An 18,283-nucleotide genomic window follows, 5' to 3' on the forward strand; every position below is an offset into this window, starting at 1 on the left:
GAAAAGGTACTAAAAAGTGTTAAAAGCTGTAAACTAATTGTTATTTTTGTAAATAAATGTTTAAATAAAAAATAATTTTAAATCTAAAGGTTAGAGAAGTGGCTTTTGATTGAAGATTGTTGGTTCAGTTTTGACATTTTGATTTAATCATTTTATCTTTGTATAAAAATATTACCAGAAATCAGACACCAAACAACTTCCCAAATGATTAATTCTTTAATTAAAAATATCCTTATTTGTACATCAGAGGAGAGATCCCAGTTTTTCATCTAAATTTTGGTTTTAATGAGCTCTTTCAGTTTGTTAATTGCAACATTTTGTCCACATAGTCATACTTTTTGTATCCAACAGTTGCTAATAAAACAACAAAAATGATGAAAATGATTGACAAAAACTTTATTTATTTGAGTATTTTCCAATAAGGTCAGGCTGGGAAAAAAAGCCAGTTCAGATTTACAAATCAAATGTCGGCTTAACTTTTCTGATATGAAATATATTTGACAAACACTTGTGTATTTCTTGGGATTGAAGGCCGTAGATGACGGGGTTGAGGCTGCCGGGAACAATGTTAAAGAGAATAGCTGAAATCTTCCTGTACTCTGCATACTGGGGGAAGCGATGGAGGGCGATGGGGACAAACCCACTGACTAACATGATCATATACAGACACAGGTGAGTGCTGCAGGTCTTGAGGGCTTTACTATTCAAAGACTTGCTCTTACTATTCAGACAGGCTGCTGTGATTTTATAATATGTGAGAATTATACTGCCAATAGAGGACGAGAGCAGGGCGACGGTGAAAGTGAGGCCGTAGATGTTATTGATGAACACATTCTCACAGGAGAGTTTAAACAGCGAGGGATTGTCACAGTAAGGATTCATGATCATAGTCCTGCATCGGTTCAGCCGTATGGTCAGACCAAGTAGAATCCCGACCAAAACAAACGCCACTCCCCAGGCAGAAACTGTCAGCTTGATCACCATTTTGTGGTTCATTATGGTTGAATAGCGCAGTGGGTTGCAGATGGCCACATATCTGTCAAAGGCCATAATCATGAGCACTGTGTGTGCGTTAGTGCCAAACATGTGTGCGGTAAAAGCTTGCATCACACACTCGTAGTAGTGAATGAGGCGCTCTGACGGAGGCACGTGGATGTCTGCGAGCACCCGAGGAACCAGGAGAGAGTTTCCCATAACATCATTAATGGACAGGTTACAGAAGAGGAGATACATCGGCTGGTGGAGGCTTCTCTCCGTCCATATCAGCACCACAATGCCCACGTTGGCAAACAAGATGAACACGTAGCTCAAAAGCAGAAAGATGAACATGGGGTACTTGTTAGTCTTGGTGACCCTTAACCCCTCGAGCTGCAGAGTGAGGCTGTTGTACGTGTAGTTTTCCATCTGAGTTACATGCAGACATAAAACAAGTGATGTGGGTGCTTTTTAACCTTTTAATCACAATGCACAGTAAATGGACAAATTACTTACTACATAATATTTTACATAAGTGCTCAGTGCTTGCTCATGGTGGTACTGTTGGGTCTCTGTAAATAATGTTATAAAGAGCTCGGTACTTTTTGAAAAGTGTCCTGAGATAATTTCTGTTATGAATTGGCGCTATACAAATAAAATTGAAGTGAATAAGTGGAAATAGTGACCCTGATGGAAAAACATGCCATTAATTTGCAAAAATGTACTAAAGTACAAATAAATGAGTAGTAGTACTAATGTGTACCTGAAAGTAAAAGTAGAAGAAACTCTTACAAAAACGGTAAATTATTGAAAACTCAACAACACTATTAACATTAAAGTTCTACAGCACACAGCACTTAAACTTCTTATTAGTGGATCACCAATGCAAAGCTGTGAATAAAGAGAGTACATTTGTAATTACCTGTATGTATCAGTTGCAGATCTTGTGTCATTAATAGAGAACCCTTCAAATAGGATCATTTACATTTTTGACTAACTGATATAACTTGAGGAAGATATCAGATAACTAAGAATAACAACCTTTCTGTCTAGCACAACAGTCTTCAGGCCTTCTCTAAACAACCTATTTATGTAAGTGTGTTGTATGAGGACCATTTCCTCTGGGAAAACCTTGATCACTATTTAAGAAAACATTATGTAATGTTCATGGAATTAATGAAGACTGTCAATAAGTTTGTTAAGTGGTAGATTATAATATATGGCTGCAACCCTCATTGATGTAATTTTTCATGATGTTTTGGATTGTGATATTATTTACTTTGAAATATATGATAGTTTTCCAATTTTGTATACAAGTCAAAGGTCAGCGCTGTATAAAGGTCCGAGGTCTGTAGTGTTTACTTCATTCAGCACTTTGGGCTGCATGTGTGTATGAAAGGTGAAATATTAAGAAAATAAAGTTGAGTTGATTCAAATAACAGTAACAATAATGATACTATTGTTATAGTGCTGTAGATACAGGTCAGAGGTCTGTACTGTCTATTTGATTAATATAATAGTAACAATACTGATATTAGTATTAACTGTGTTTTCAGTAATTTTACACTAATTGTCTTTCAGGGATAGTTAATATTATTGAAAGATTTGTCCATTTGACAGTAATACCTAAGTTATAGGTATGGATTTGGAGGTATGGTTAGGTCAGGACGGATACAGGGCATAGGTCAGTGCTGTAGATACAAGGCAAATGTGGGTGCTGTAGATACAGGGCAGAAGTCAGTGCTGTAGATACAGGGCATAGATCTGTACCCTCTATTCATACTGTCTACTATTTTATTAACATAATAGTAACAGTAATGCAGTAGATGCAGCAATCAAAATCATTTTTTTCTTCAGGAAATGCAAATTCTATTCTAGTACATCCAATCTTCACCAAAATCAATACATAACATATTTAGAACAAGCCAAACACGACTTATAGGTTCGTGTTTGGGGATCATTTATCATTTGTCTATAATTGGTTACCAAACTTTTGAAAGTGTGACCCGGTGCACTTAATGGGTTGTCATTCTTCAGTACTAAATTGGATTGCAACCAAATTTGGAATGTTGTTCATAAAGCCACATTGCAAGTGTGTGTAACATTTCATATAATTTTACCAACAATCCACCATGTGGATTCACCATTTGTTTATTTAATTATTTTAGAATCTAGATAATTTATTTAGCTGATGATATATCTATGTTATGGTTTGTTTAAGTATCAGAAGAGTCATTTTGAATTTATTATTACAATTTATCTGTTCTGATTAACTCAGACTTCGAGGAAGAGGTATGACTGAAGAAGCCTTTTGTCTGAACAGACAGATTGATGAAAGCTAGACAGGATCAACACAGTCTTTGACCTCATGTTTAGTTTGAAAACGTTTTTGTTGTTCATTTTGTTTTAAAATAAATAATCGACAAAGGAAAACAGAAACGAGCGACTCAAGCCTTTTTTTGGATCTTTACCAACATGTGAGTCAAGAGTCGAACCCTGTAACCTGGCACAGCTGTTTCAATGAAAAAAGGGACATGAAACCATTAATAAAATCCTGCCATATCTCTTGAATGCAGTATTCAGTTATGGCCGATTTTGGGTGGTATCTTCAGATATGAATCACGAACACTTCCTGCTGGTATTCTCTCAGAAGCTGTTGCTGCAAGCAGCGCCAGCAGCAGACGCAGCAAACACACGCATATTTGCATTTCCAGAGTGTGTACTTCACAGCAGCCTCTATACTCCCTTCTGTTTTTTAAAAAAAATAATTCAATACTTTTTTATTGTTATCTATGTTATACATCTTGGTTGATCTATATTATTATTTAGGGTGCTTTGCATTTATGTTTGGGGACTTCATGGTACTTCACAGCAGCCTCTATACTCCCTTCTGGTTTTGCTGCTTTAAAGAGGCCATTATTTAAACAGGCCACCAGTTTATTCTATATTCCTCTCACTAATAATAAATAATGTATTCAGCCTTGTTTTTTGTTTGGGCCAACATTCAGGAAAAAATGTTAGCCTGTGTCCACTGTGCACAACACAACAGGTATAGAGAGTGAGTGGATGAAGACATTTTCTACAATTAACCAATCAAGTTAATTGACATATAGGTTAAAAACACAATTAACATATGTGTATCTCCAGCAGGTATAAGCCAGTAGGGGATCATGAGTTTGGTTGTGTCTCTGTGTGTACCCCATTATCCTTTAATTATATGTTTGTGCACATTTATGACTGTATGCTCAAGGACCTTCTATGGTTGCAGTGATTCACTTTTTTTTTCTTGTTAATGGCTCTGTTTTATACTCAGTAAATGAAAATGTTGTTGTTAAAAAGGATAAAGATGTTGTGTTTAGTGTTGTGCTTGATTAGGGTACTGGCACCTTTGTTGGTCCAATTCAGTCAATGTTCATACTGCCATTGACTGCTGACTCGTTACTCCTCTTAACCAGCCAATAGGTGCTGCAAGTAATCAAAAACTGCTCCAGATTGTAATCTTATTTCCACTAGAGACAATGTACGGTGGTCACGTTAGTGTTGGCAGATTCTTTTGTTGGCATTTTCTCTCACATTTCACATCACTGGTGTTTCGGAATTGTCTGTGGTTTGTCTCCATATAGCCTGTCTACTCTGTTAAACCTTGATAATATTACCTGTATATTGTCTCCCTTTCATTGGTCTTAGTCATTACATTACCTCTAAATATAACTTTGAAAAACATTGCAGTATTATTAATTCTTCTTCCTAAAATAAATTATTTGAAATCTTGTTGCTGTTGCGACAGAGAACCAAATATGATCTCCACCCAAGGCTCTATGCCACTGTATCACTGAAACTGGGATATACTGGAAATGTAAAATAGCAGCAGGAGAAAGAAGAACTGAATAAACCTTTGACAAAGTATTACAAACAACAGTATAATGTATGTGATGAATATTGCATTAATATCATAACATGGAGAAAAACAAATAAAAACAGAACATTTTTGAAAGAGATAAGATTATGATTTCTCATCTGAATGCAGATAAAAATGGCACTGTTAAGCTTCAGAGAGTAGAATTCATAAGCTTAAACAAAACAAAACAATCCAGTCACGATTCACAAATGTTACTTAAAACAGTGCAGTATGAATTAACACAATGTGAAATACAATAAAGCTGTTTACTTTCCATTTAATGATGTTTTACATTCTGTTAATGTTTGCAAGTTTACACACAAACTTTAAAGCTCAGAATAATGGCCATACTGGTTTGTATCGCAATAATTTTGACAATGATCTGCAGATTTCTGCTGACTGCACCCCATAAATAATGGGGTTTAGGCTGCAAGGGACGATATGAAAAAGAATGGCAGAAAGTTTCCTGTAGTCTGAGTACTGGGGGAAGCGATGCAGAAAAATGACAGTAAATCCACTCATCAGCATGATCAGATACACAACCAGGTGAGTGCTGCAGGTCTTCAAGGCTTTACTGTTTAAAGACTTGTTCTTACTGGTCAGACAGACCACTGTAATCTTAGTATAGGTGAGAACCATGCTGCCTATAGAACCTGTGAACAGGACTACAGTGAAAGTGAGGCCATAGACATTATTAATGAACACATTCTCACAGGAGAGCTTAAACAAGGAGGCATTGTCACAGTAAGGATTCATGATCATAGTCCTGCATCGGTTCAGCCGTATGGTCAGACCGAGTAGAATCCCGACCAAAATGAAGGCCACTCCCCAGGCAGAAACTGTCAGCTTGATCACCATTTTGTTGGTCATTATGGAAGAATAGCGCAGGGGATTACAAATGGCCACATATCTGTCAAAGGCCATAATCATGAGCACTGTGTGAGCAGTGGCACCAAACATGTGTGTGGTGAAAGCTTGAACCACACATTCATGATAACTGATGAGGAGCTCAGAGGGAGGCCGCAACATATCTGAAAGCAAACGAGGAACCATGATCGAATTTCCAAGTATATCATTGACTGGCAGGTTGCAAAAAAGAAGATACATAGGCTGGTGGAGGTTCTTGTCAATGAAAACCAGAAATGCAATGCCAGCATTCATGAACATTATTAAAATGTAGGAAAATAAAAAGAAGAGGAACACCGGGTAGACAGAGCCCTTAGAGATATTTAACCCCTCCAGCTTGAGTGTAAAGCTGTTGAATGTGTAGTTTTCCATCAACCTGCAATAACAAAGAGAGATCACGATGCACATATGCTCAATGATATTACTAATTATAATATCAAACAAATCACCAAAAACAACATAAAGCTTATGCATTTACCAGACTATGTAGTTCAACAAAAGACTAAAGACTAGAGAAAGACTGTTGTTCAGTAATACCTGCTTTGAGTCCTCTGATTCATCAGCATTTAGTCTTTCTCGTATTGTGTCTTTGTTGCAGTGTTATATAGCCAGTTTTATTGTCAGTGGGCTGAGTCATTGTTAAAAGATGACTTAAGATGGAACATTATGAAATCATAATGGCTAATGGGAAGTGTCATCCAGCAATTGTAACTACTATTAGCTTTGAAAATGAAAATATTTTCCAACCTAGATGTTATGTGGGATTAATAATGGAATGTATTTAACAGTTATCCCCATCAGTATAATTGAATCATTCTTATACCAAATTGTGCATGTTTCATGAGGGTTTAAAGTTGTCCCCACTTTTTGTCAACACTGTCAAACATTCAATAAAATGTAATAAATAAGGCAATATAAGGGGCAACTGTCATTCCAATTTGTTTGTCAAGATTTCACTAACCATAATCCTAACGTTCAAAGTCTGCAAGGATAGAAGTAGGTTATTAGCTACAATGTCATGGAAAATATACACTGATCCATTTGGAATTTCTTGTGCTTTTAACTTTTGTCAATATATCTGAAAAAGGTTTGTTTTATTCCTTTAATGTATTTAACTTGTATGTAAATGAAGAAAACAATGATGTTAAAGTCACTAATGTCTAGATAATTTTAGTTGTCAGAGATCATTTGCTAAAGACACCTAGAACTAAATGTTATAGACCGTGTCTCTTAATCTATCCCTTTTTTTTTCCTCTGTTGCAAATCATTGTTCTAACAATCAAAGCCAGAAATGTGAAAATTGTGTTTTTCATCTGATCAGAAATCATGAGAGAAACAAGCAGATAAGTAGTAATACCTGTGTTAAATGCTGTTTCACTCTGTTGTCCCTTTTTTGTTTCTTCCAGTTCCCTGCTGGTTATGCCCACAAGCACTCACAAGATGATCTCTGTTTCAATGTTTTATAGACTTAACTTTAGGGATTTCAATGATCATTACCTTGGACAATGTATGATGCAACAATAAGAATGAATGGCCATCACAGCTGTCAACAAGCAAAAATATACAACTTGTTGCTCTCTGAGACAGGAAAAAGTTTCTCTTTTGTTATACCCTCAATTCCACCGTAACTTAATTCTTTATTTGGATCTACATTCACTTTCACAAAGTGGTTGTTACAATATAAATAATTCTAAAAGTCAGCAGCAATGTAAAAGTTCATATAATGATTGGAATAAGAAAATGCTCCGTTTGGAATTTCTTGTGCTTTTAACTTTTGTCAATATATCTGAAAAAGGTTTGTCTTATTTCTTTAATGTATTTTTTGCTTATTGTGTGATTGCTGTATAAAGGTCAGAGGTCTGTACTGTTTATTTCATTCAGCACTTTGGGCTGCATGTTTGTATAAAATGTGCTATATTAAGAAAATAAAGTTGAGTTGATTCTAATAAAGGTAAATAATTATACTATTGTTATAGTGCTATAGATACAGGTCAGAGGTCTGTACTGTCTATTTGATTAATATAATGTTAACAATAATGGATTGCAACCAAATTTAGGAATGTTGTACACAAAGCCAAATTGCAAGTCTGTGTAACATTTCATGTAATTCTTACAACAATATCTCCACCTTGTGGCCATTAATTAAACCCTGCCATAACTCTTGAACACAGTATTCAGTTATGACCGCTACGTGCTGGCATTCTTTCAGAAGCTGTTGCTGCAAGCAGCGCGGGCAGCAGACACAGCAATCACGTGCATATTTGCATTTCCTGAGTGTGGAAATGCAAATATTTTAGTTTTGGTTGTTTTTTTGTTACTTGTGCAGGTAAATAAACTAAACTAAACAAACGCATGCAATCATGTCTCACAATATTTTCTGTGGTAGTATTTTGAGTGTAGAAGTTATCCATTTGAGTAAATGAGTGCAAACACTCTAAAAGCTGCAGTAAATAACAAAATAGGTCAACACTTTTTATTGTTATCTATGTTATACATCTTGGTTGATCTATATTAATATTTAGGGTGCTTTGCATTTATGTTTGGGGACGTCATGGTACTTCACAGCAGCCTCTATGCTCCCTTCTGCTTTTGCTGCTTTAAAGAGGCCATTATTGAAGCAGGCCACCAGTCAATTCTGTATTCCTCTCACTAATAATGTATTCAGCATTTCCTTCACATTGAGCTGCACATCCATGTGTGCATGAGTTTTTTGCTTGGGCCAACTTTCAGGAAAAATGTCAGCCTGTGATAGACAACCTGTCCACTGCACACTTTGCCTCTCACCTAAAGTGACCTAGAGTGGGCTCCAGCCCCCCATGAACCTGCAAAAAGCATCAACCGGTATAAAAAGTTGGTGGAGGAATTATGTCAAAGTTATTTTCTACAATTAACAAAACAAGTAAATTGACATAAAACTTAAAAACACAATGAACATATGCGTATCTCCACCAGCTATAAGCCTGTAGGGGATCATGCGTTTGGTCGTGTCTGTGTGTCCGTGTGTGTATTTGTCTGAAGCTAATCTTGCATACTACAGGATCCATTATCATCATATGTTTTGTGCACATTTATGACTGTATGCTCAAGGACCTCTCATGGTTGTGGTGGTTCAAAATGTTTTAAAACATTTTGTTGACTGCTCTGTTTTATGCTCAGTGCCTGAAATGTGTCGGTACACGATGGTTACTAAGTACCAGAACTACTAAATTTTGTCCCCAAGACTATCCTTACCTTTTCTTGAGTACCACCTCCTCTGGTGAGCATTTGTATTATTTAAAGGTGTTTGATATTGTTATAGCTATATATACTGTGAAAGCTAAAGCATCTATTACTGTTTGCGATAGTTAGCTTCTTCTGGCATTTTAGCAGTCTATCTTGAGACTCCATAAATCAGCTTGGTACTGCTGTCGTCAAACTGGTCTCAGTCTGTCTTGAAAGCTGTGTTCGGTCGCAGTTGAGGCAGAGCAGCCAGAGGACATCAGAGGGAAAACCAGAAACAATTTTCTCCATAAAATGTGATCCAGTTTCACCAAAATCACTGATAGAGTTTTGTTAGTTGTACTTTTACACAGTAATCAGTGAGCTCCAGCTCCCAGAAACACTGTGCTTTGGCAGAAAGCCATGCTGTTGCTAGCTAGCTAATGAACGAATGAATCTTCGGTCTGTATTGCTGAAAGATTAATGCGTGGATGTCATGATATTATAAGTTCATGCTTACGTAAGAACACGTCACAATAACACAAAACCACAAAATGATTGGATTTGGATATAAAAATACAGTGAAATTGAGTTTTTGTACATTTGTGGCATACAGTATTAAATTGGGGTAAAATATGACAGGGGATGCAATCTTGAAGGGATGAAAAATCGTTTTTCATTTCATCTGGACTTTGATTTCCCTTTACATCATAATTCACCCAATGTCATTAAATGATAGAAGACAGAATAACCAAACTGTGTCTTCCAGGGCACATTCAAAGGCCACTTACATTTTACTTTTATTGTTATGAAAGATAGTACAGACTTTGTGATCCTGTTACATCCATATATTAGGATTTTTAACCTCACAACTTTTGTTTGTTGGGTTTGGTTGTCTTCATTTTCATGTTACAGGTAGTTTTAGCTAGTTTCTTTGCATCCAACACCAACACTTCACCGACTGCTGACTTCACACATCATTTTTTCCTTATGTTGAGTTATCATTAATACAAGAATCTTTAATGTACTGCCTTCTTGCTTATGCTCTTGACCAAGACGGACATAGCAATTGGTAGATATTATCCTTTATTACCTTTTTTATCATCAAGCTGTAATGTAAAGAGAGACTGTCATTGGTTGCCTGTAAACTCATATTTAAAAGGGACAAACAAGTGCACAGTAGAACTATCTTAGTTCACATTTCATGTTATTTGTACTGATTAACTTACAAAAAACCCTTTGTAATTGTCTTTATTATGATGGGGAAATTTTCTTGGGCTCAAACAACTTCGACAAGAATTTGCGTATCTCTTTGGACTGCACACCATAAATAATGGGGTTGAGGCTGCCAGGGATGATATGAAACAAAATGCTGCAGAGTTTTCTGAAGTCTGAGTACTGGGGGAAGCGATGCAGAGCAATGAGTGACATTCCACTAAACACCATGATCAGATAAACAACCAAATGAGTGCTGCAGGTCTTCAAGGCTTTACTGTTTAAAGACTTGTTCTTACTGGTCAGACAGACTACTGTTATCTTAGTATAGGTGAGAACCATGCTGCCGATAGAAGCTGTGAACAGGACTACAGTGAAAGTGAGGCCATAGACGTTATTAATGAACACATTCTCACAGGAGAGCATAAAAAGTGAGGCATTGTCACAGTAAGGATTCATGATCATAGTCCTGCATCGGTTCAGCCGTATGGTCAGACCGAGTAGAATCCCGACCAAAATGAAGGCCACTCCCCAGGCAGAAACTGTCAACTTGATCACCATTTTGTTGGTCATTATGGAAGCATAGCGCAGGGGGATTACAAATGGCCACATATCTGTCAAAGGCCATAATCATGAGCACTGTGTGACTGGTGGTACCAAACATGTGTGAGGTGAAAGCTTGAACAACACATTCATAATAACTGATGAGGCGCTCAGATGGAGGCCGCAACATGTCTACAAGCAAACGGGGAACCATGATAGAGTTTCCAAGAATATCATTAAAGGGCAGGTTGCAAAAAAGAAGATACATAGGCTGGTGGAGGTTCTTGTCAATGAAAACCAGAACAGCAATACCCACATTTGTAACCATTATGAAGAGGTAGGAGAAAAAGAAGAAGAGAAATACAGGGTAGACAGACTCCTTAGAGACATTTAACCCCTCCAACTGCAGTGTGAAGCTGTTGTAGGTGTAGTTTTCCATCCCCCTAAATGAAGAAAACAATGATGTTAAAGTCACTAATGTCTAGATAATTTTAGGTGTCAGAGATCATTTGCTAAAGACACCTAGAACTAAATGTTATAGACCGTGTCTCTTAATCTATCCCTTTCTTTTTCCTCTGTTGCAAATCATTGTTCTAACAATCAAAGCCAAAAATTTGAAAATTGTGTTTTTCATCTGATCAGAAATCATGAGAGAAACAAGTAGATAAGTAGTAATACCTGCATTAAATGCTGTTTCACTCTGTTGTCCCTTTTTTGTTTCTTCCGTTTCCCTGCTGGTTATGCCCACAAGCACTCACAAGATGATCTCTGTTTCAATGTTTTATAGACTTAACTTTAGGGAATTCAATGATCATTACCTTGGACAATGTATGATGCAACAATAAGAATGAATGGCCATCACAGCTGTCAACAAGCAAAAATATACAACTTGTTGCTCTCTGAGACAGGAAAAAGTTTCTCTTTTGTTATACCCTCAATTCCACCGTAACTTAATTCTTTATTTGGATCTACATTCACTTTCACAAAGTGGTTGTTACAATATAAATAATTCTAAAAGTCAGCAGCAATGTAAAAGTTCATATAATGATTGGAATAAGAAAATGCTCCGTTTGGAATTTCTTGTGCTTTTAACTTTTGTCAATATATCTGAAAAAGGTTTGTCTTATTCCTTTAATGTATTTTTTGCTTATTGTGTGATTGCTGTATAAAGGTCAGAGGTCTGTACTGTTTATTTCATTCAGCACTTTGGGCTGCATGTTTGTATAAAATGTGCTATATTAAGAAAATAAAGTTGAGATGATACTAATAAAGGTAAATAATTATACTATTGTTATAGTGCTGTAGACACAGGTCAGAGGTCTGTACTGTCTATTTGATTAATATAATAAACTAAACTAAACAAATGCATGCAATCATGTCTCACAATATTTTCTGTGGTAGTATTTTGAGTGTAGAAGTTATCCATTTGAGTAAATGAGTGCAAACACTCTAAAAGCTGCAGTAAATAACAAAATAGGTCAACACTTTATATTGTTATCTATGTTATACATCTTGGTTGATCAATATTAATATTTAGGGTGCTTTGCATTTATGTTTGGGGACGTCATGGTACTTCACAGCAGCCTCTATGCTCCCTTCTGCTTTTGCTGCTTTAAAGAGGCCATTATTGAAGCAGGCCACCAGTCAATTCTGTATTCCTCTCACTAATAATGTATTCAGCATTTCCTTCACATTGAGCTGCACATCCATGTGTGCATGAGTTTTTTGCTTGGGCCAACTTTCAGGAAAAATGTCAGCCTGTGATAGACAACCTGTCCACTGCACACTTTGCCTCTCACCTAAAGTGACCTAGAGTGGGCTCCAGCCCCCCATGAACCTGCAAAAAGCATCAACCGGTATAAAAAGTTGGTGGAGGAATTATGTCAAAGTTATTTTCTACAATTAACAAAACAAGTAAATTGACATAAAACTTAAAAACACAATGAACACATGCGTATCTCCACCAGCTATAAGCCTGTAGGGGATCATGCGTTTGGTCGTGTCTGTGTGTCCGTGTGTGTATTTGTCTGAAGCTAATCTTGCATACTACAGGATCCATTATCATCATATGTTTTGTGCACATTTATGACTGTATGCTCAAGGACCTCTCATGGTTGTGGTGGTTCAAAATGTTTTAAAACATTTTGTTGACTGCTCTGTTTTATGCTCAGTGCCTGAAATGTGTCGGTACACGATGGTTACTAAGTACCAGAACTACTAAATTTCGTCCCCAAGACTATCCTTACCTTTTCTTGAGTACCACCTCCTCTGGTGAGCATTTGTATTATGCTCTTGACCAAGACGGACATAGCAATTGGTAGATATTATCCCTTATTACCTTTTTTATCATCAAGCTGTAATGTAAAGAGAGACTGTCATTGGTTGCCTGTAAACTCATATTTAAAAGGGACAAACAAGTGCACAGTAGAACTATCTTAGTTCACATTTCATGTTATTTGTACTGATTAACTTACAAAAAACCCTTTGTAATTGTCTTTATTATGATGGGGAAATTTTCTTGGGCTCAAACAACTTTGACAAGAATTTGCGTATCTCTTTGGACTGCACACCATAAATAATGGGGTTGAGGCTGCCAGGGATGATATGAAACAAAATGCTGCAGAGTTTTCTGAAGTCTGAGTACTGGGGGAAGCGATGCAGAGCAATGAGTGACATTCCACTAAACACCATGATCAGATAAACAACCAAATGAGTGCTGCAGGTCTTCAAGGCTTTACTGTTTAAAGACTTGTTCTTACTGGTCAGACAGACTACTGTTATCTTAGTATAGGTGAGAACCATGCTGCCGATAGAAGCTGTGAACAGGACTACAGTGAAAGTGAGGCCATAGACGTTATTAATGAACACATTCTCACAGGAGAGCATAAAAAGTGAGGCATTGTCACAGTAAGGATTCATGATCATAGTCCTGCATCGGTTCAGCCGTATGGTCAGACCGAGTAGAATCCCGACCAAAATGAAGGCCACTCCCCAGGCAGAAACTGTCAGCTTGATCACCATTTTGTTGGTCATTATGGAAGCATAGCGCAGGGGATTACAAATGGCCACATATCTGTCAAAGGCCATAATCATGAGCACTGTGTGACTGGTGGTACCAAACATGTGTGAGGTGAAAGCTTGAACAACACATTCATAATAACTGATGAGGCGCTCAGATGGAGGCCGCAACATGTCTACAAGCAAACGGGGAACCATGATAGAGTTTCCAAGAATATCATTAAAGGGCAGGTTGCAAAAAGAAGATACATAGGCTGGTGGAGGTTCTTGTCAATGAAAACCAGAACAGCAATACCCACATTTGTAACCATTATGAAGAGGTAGGAGAAAAAGAAGAAGAGAAATACAGGGTAGACAGACTCCTTAGAGACATTTAACCCCTCCAACTGCAGTGTGAAGCTGTTGTAGGTGTAGTTTTCCATCCCCCTAAATGTAGAAAACAATGATGTTAAAGTCACTAATGTCTAGATAATTTTAGGTGTCAGAGATCATTTGCTAAAGACACCTAGAACTAAATGTTATAGACCGTGTCTCTTAATCTATCCCTTTCTTTTTCCTCTGTTGCAAATCATTGTTCTAACAATCAAAGCCAAAAATTTGAAAATTGTGTTTTTTATCTGATCAGAAATCAAGAGAGAAACAAGTAGATAAGTAGTAATACCTGCATTAAATGCTGTTTCACTCTGTTGTCCCTTTTTTGTTTCTTCCGGTTCCCTGCTGGTTATGCCCACAAGCACTCACAAGATGATCTCTGTTTCAATGTTTTATAGACTTAACTTTAGGGAATTCAATGATCATTACCTTGGACAATGTATGATGCAACAATAAGAATGAATGGCCATCACAGCTGTCAACAAGCAAAAATATACAACTTGTTGCTCTCTGAGACAGGAAAAAGTTTCTCTTTTGTTATACCCTCAATTCCACCGTAACTTAATTCTTTATTTGGATCTACATTCACTTTCACAAAGTGGTTGTTACAATATAAATAATTCTAAAAGTCAGCAGCAATGTAAAAGTTCATATAATGATTGGAATAAGAAAATGCTCCGTTTGGAATTTCTTGTGCTTTTAACTTTTGTCAATATATCTGAAAAAGGTTTGTCTTATTTCTTTAATGTATTTTTTGCTTATTGTGTGATTGCTGTATAAAGGTCAGAGGTCTGTACTGTTTATTTCATTCAGCACTTTGGGCTGCATGTTTGTATAAAATGTGCTATATTAAGAAAATAAAGTTGAGATGATACTAATAAAGGTAAATAATTATACTATTGTTATAGTGCTGTAGACACAGGTCAGAGGTCTGTACTGTCTATTTGATTAATATAATAAACTAAACTAAACAAATGCATGCAATCATGTCTCACAATATTTTCTGTGGTAGTATTTTGAGTGTAGAAGTTATCCATTTGAGTAAATGAGTGCAAACACTCTAAAAGCTGCAGTAAATAACAAAATAGGTCAACACTTTATATTGTTATCTATGTTATACATCTTGGTTGATCTATATTAATATTTAGGGTGCTTTGCATTTATGTTTGGGGACGTCATGGTACTTCACAGCAGCCTCTATGCTCCCTTCTGCTTTTGCTGCTTTAAAGAGGCCATTATTGAAGCAGGCCACCAGTCAATTCTGTATTCCTCTCACTAATAATGTATTCAGCATTTCCTTCACATTGAGCTGCACATCCATGTGTGCATGAGTTTTTTGCTTGGGCCAACTTTCAGGAAAAATGTCAGCCTGTGATAGACAACCTGTCCACTGCACACTTTGCCTCTCACCTAAAGTGACCTAGAGTGGGCTCCAGCCCCCCATGAACCTGCAAAAAGCATCAACCGGTATAAAAAGTTGGTGGAGGAATTATGTCAAAGTTATTTTCTACAATTAACAAAACAAGTAAATTGACATAAAACTTAAAAACACAATGAACATATGCGTATCTCCACCAACTATAAGCCTGTAGGGGATCATGCGTTTGGTCGTGTCTGTGTGTCCGTGTGTTTATTTGTCTGAATGTAATGACTGTATGCTCAAGGAGCTCTCATGGTTGCGGTGGTTCTAAACATTTTGTTGACTGCTCTGTTTTATGCTCAGGGCCTGAAATGGGTCGGTACTCGCTGGTTCCTAAGTACCGGAACTTCTGAGTTTCGTCCCCAAGACTATCCTTACTTCTTATTGAGTTCTACCTCCTCTGGTGAGCATTTATATTATTTAAAGGTGTTTGATGTGAAAAATAGTCACACTAGGGTGCTCTATCACATTCTAGTGGAAATGGAGGGTACTGACAGTGATAGGGTTTAAATGTGTTATATATGTGTAAATATGTACGAATTTGGATGATTGCGTAGGAGAAATATGTTAATTTAGTATTAAAGTCATCCCACAGGTCACTATTGTGACACCTATAAAACAAATGTTTTACTTTTCTATTAAAATTGAAATTGTTTTTCAAAAGGTTGCTAATTACATATGATTTGGATAAGGTGACAAGACGTCCATTTTTTTCCAGAGTCTCAAAAAATATCTGTAAAACACTAAAATGTCCTAGGCAGGCGCCATAGGTTGTTTCTGATATCACTGTGGTAACGCTTAGCTGTTAAGCCGAAGAGAAAGTAAATATTTTCTAAAAAGCTCCAGGAGGCTTGCTTCTTTGTAAAGTAGACCTGAACAGCCCACTGTTTCTCTGTAATTAAATCATACAATATGTCCACATTATTATTGAGAGAATACTTTTCTGATGGAACATGATTTTGAGCTGCCTATTGTTACCCAATATAAATGTGCCATTACTGAGATTTTCTGCCCTATTATTATTACCATATTACATAAATTAAACTCCATTACCGGTACTTTCATTGTCAATGCCAAGATATTACTATGTTATTATATCTGTAATTAACATGGTATTACCTTTTTCTAACAATATATTACCGCCTATTACCTTGATATTTATATCTGTAATCATAGAATGACAATAATAGGGGTCTATACATCAACAAAAGACAAAAACAAGAACATGTAATGCGGCACTCATGGTAAACATTGTATATTATTTGTATTGATACATATACACAACAGATCTTGAAAATTGACCTCATAATGATGGCAAAACATTCTTGGACCTGAACAGTTTTGAAAAGAACTTCTTTATCTCTTTGGACTGCAGGCCATAAATAATGGGGTTGAGGCTGCCAGGGATGATATGAAACAAAATGGTACAGAATTTTCTGAAGTCTGAGTACTGGGGGAAGCGATGAAGAGTAATGATAGACATTCCATTGAACACCATGATCAGATACACAACCAAATGAGTGCTGCAGGTCTTTAAGGCTTTACTGTTTAAAGACTTGTTCTTACTGGTTAGACAGACCACTGTAATCTTAGTATAGGTGAGAACCATGCAGCCTATAGAACCTGTGAACAGGACTACAGTGAAAGTGAGGCCATAGACATTATTAATGAACACATTCTCACAGGAGAGCTTAAACAAGGAGGCATTGTCACAGTATGGATTCAAGATCATAGTCCTGCATCGGTTCAGCCGTATGGTCAGACCAAGTAGAATCCCGACCAAAACAAAGGCCACTCCCCAGGCAGAAACTGTCAGCTTGATCACCATTTTGTTGGTCATTATGGAAGAATAGCGCAGGGGATTGCAAATGGCCACATATCTGTCAAAGGCCATAATCATAAGAACTGTGTGAGCAGTGGTACCAAACATGTGTGTGGTGAAAGCTTGAACCACACATTCATAATAACTGATGAGACGCTCAGACGGAGGTTGCAACAAGTCTACTAGCAAACGGGGCACTAAGATAGAATTTCCAATGATGTCACTCAGTGGCAGATTGCAAAAAAGGAGATACATAGGTTGGTGAAGGTTCTTGTCAATAAAAACCAGAACAGCAATGCCCACATTTGAAACAATTATAAACAGGTAGGAGAAAAATAAAAAGAGAAAGACAGGATAGACAGACTCCATGGAGACATTTAACCCCTCCAACTGGAGTGTGAAGCTGTTGTAGGTGTAGTTTTCCATCAACCTGAAAGAACAAAATTATGTTAATGCATCCATGCATCAAAACCAAGCATAAGAGACCAATTTCTGAGAAAGTCATTAACTGAAATATTCAACTTTCCCCAGATTGTAGGAATTTCTTTATAGCTATATATACTGTGAAAGCTAAATTGAATCCCTCTCAATCTCTGGTGTTATCTCTGGTGTTCCACAAATCACTAAAGTAAAACAATGAAAGCTGAAGAAAAAAAAAATCATACATTGCAAGAAAACTGAGGCCAAATATGTAAAAAATGAAATAGTCTCTTAGCTCACTTATACCTGTCTCTGGTTTCAATCTGCCTTCTCTAACTTGTGTCTCCCACGTACTGCTCACCACTTCCTCCAATCAAGATCTCCTCTATTGCATTTTTTTATAGACATGATTTTACCTTTAAAGGAATGAGTGATCATTACCACAGGTGAAGTGTGATGCAAAATTAAGAGATTATGATGACCATAGCAACTGTCA

At 36.8% G+C, this 18,283-nt stretch overlaps 3 protein-coding genes and 2 pseudogenes across 4 annotated transcripts; all 5 read right to left on the reverse strand.

Annotated features, from left to right (window-relative positions):
- Nucleotides 1-203: 203 nt before the first annotated feature.
- On the reverse strand, nt 204-2,708 carry LOC127360457 (olfactory receptor 52D1-like). Its single transcript, XM_051394892.1, has 2 exons — nt 1,898-2,708; nt 204-1,404 (listed from the first exon to the last, which is right to left on the reverse strand). Exon 2 carries the CDS (start codon nt 1,402-1,404, stop codon nt 454-456), a length of 951 nt encoding a protein of 316 aa, XP_051250852.1. The 5' UTR covers nt 1,898-2,708; the 3' UTR covers nt 204-453.
- A 2,425-nt stretch (nt 2,709-5,133) lies between these two features.
- LOC127360453 (olfactory receptor 146-like) lies at nt 5,134-7,404 on the reverse strand. Of its 2 annotated transcripts, none has more exons than XM_051394887.1 (2): nt 7,137-7,404; nt 5,134-6,155 (listed from the first exon to the last, which is right to left on the reverse strand). In XM_051394887.1, exon 2 carries the CDS (start codon nt 6,149-6,151, stop codon nt 5,207-5,209), a length of 945 nt encoding a protein of 314 aa, XP_051250847.1. In that variant the 5' UTR covers nt 6,152-6,155; nt 7,137-7,404; the 3' UTR covers nt 5,134-5,206. The 2 variants fall into 2 exon arrangements, with proteins under 2 accessions (XP_051250847.1, XP_051250846.1); XM_051394886.1 differs by lacking the exon at nt 7,137-7,404 and adding an exon at nt 6,317-7,122.
- A 2,336-nt stretch (nt 7,405-9,740) lies between these two features.
- On the reverse strand, nt 9,741-11,511 carry LOC127360465 (olfactory receptor 146-like; annotated as a pseudogene).
- Nucleotides 11,512-13,215: 1,704 nt separating this feature from the next.
- On the reverse strand, nt 13,216-14,519 carry LOC127360466 (olfactory receptor 146-like; annotated as a pseudogene).
- A 2,254-nt stretch (nt 14,520-16,773) lies between these two features.
- On the reverse strand, nt 16,774-18,218 carry LOC127360464 (olfactory receptor 146-like). The gene is made up of 2 exons (XM_051394903.1): nt 18,094-18,218; nt 16,774-17,797 (listed from the first exon to the last, which is right to left on the reverse strand). Exon 2 carries the CDS (start codon nt 17,791-17,793, stop codon nt 16,849-16,851), a length of 945 nt encoding a protein of 314 aa, XP_051250863.1. The 5' UTR covers nt 17,794-17,797; nt 18,094-18,218; the 3' UTR covers nt 16,774-16,848.
- Nucleotides 18,219-18,283: the final 65 nt, after the last annotated feature.

This window comes from Dicentrarchus labrax, unplaced genomic scaffold (genome assembly GCF_905237075.1).
Source record: "Dicentrarchus labrax unplaced genomic scaffold, dlabrax2021, whole genome shotgun sequence".
NCBI lineage: Eukaryota > Metazoa > Chordata > Actinopteri > Moronidae > Dicentrarchus > Dicentrarchus labrax.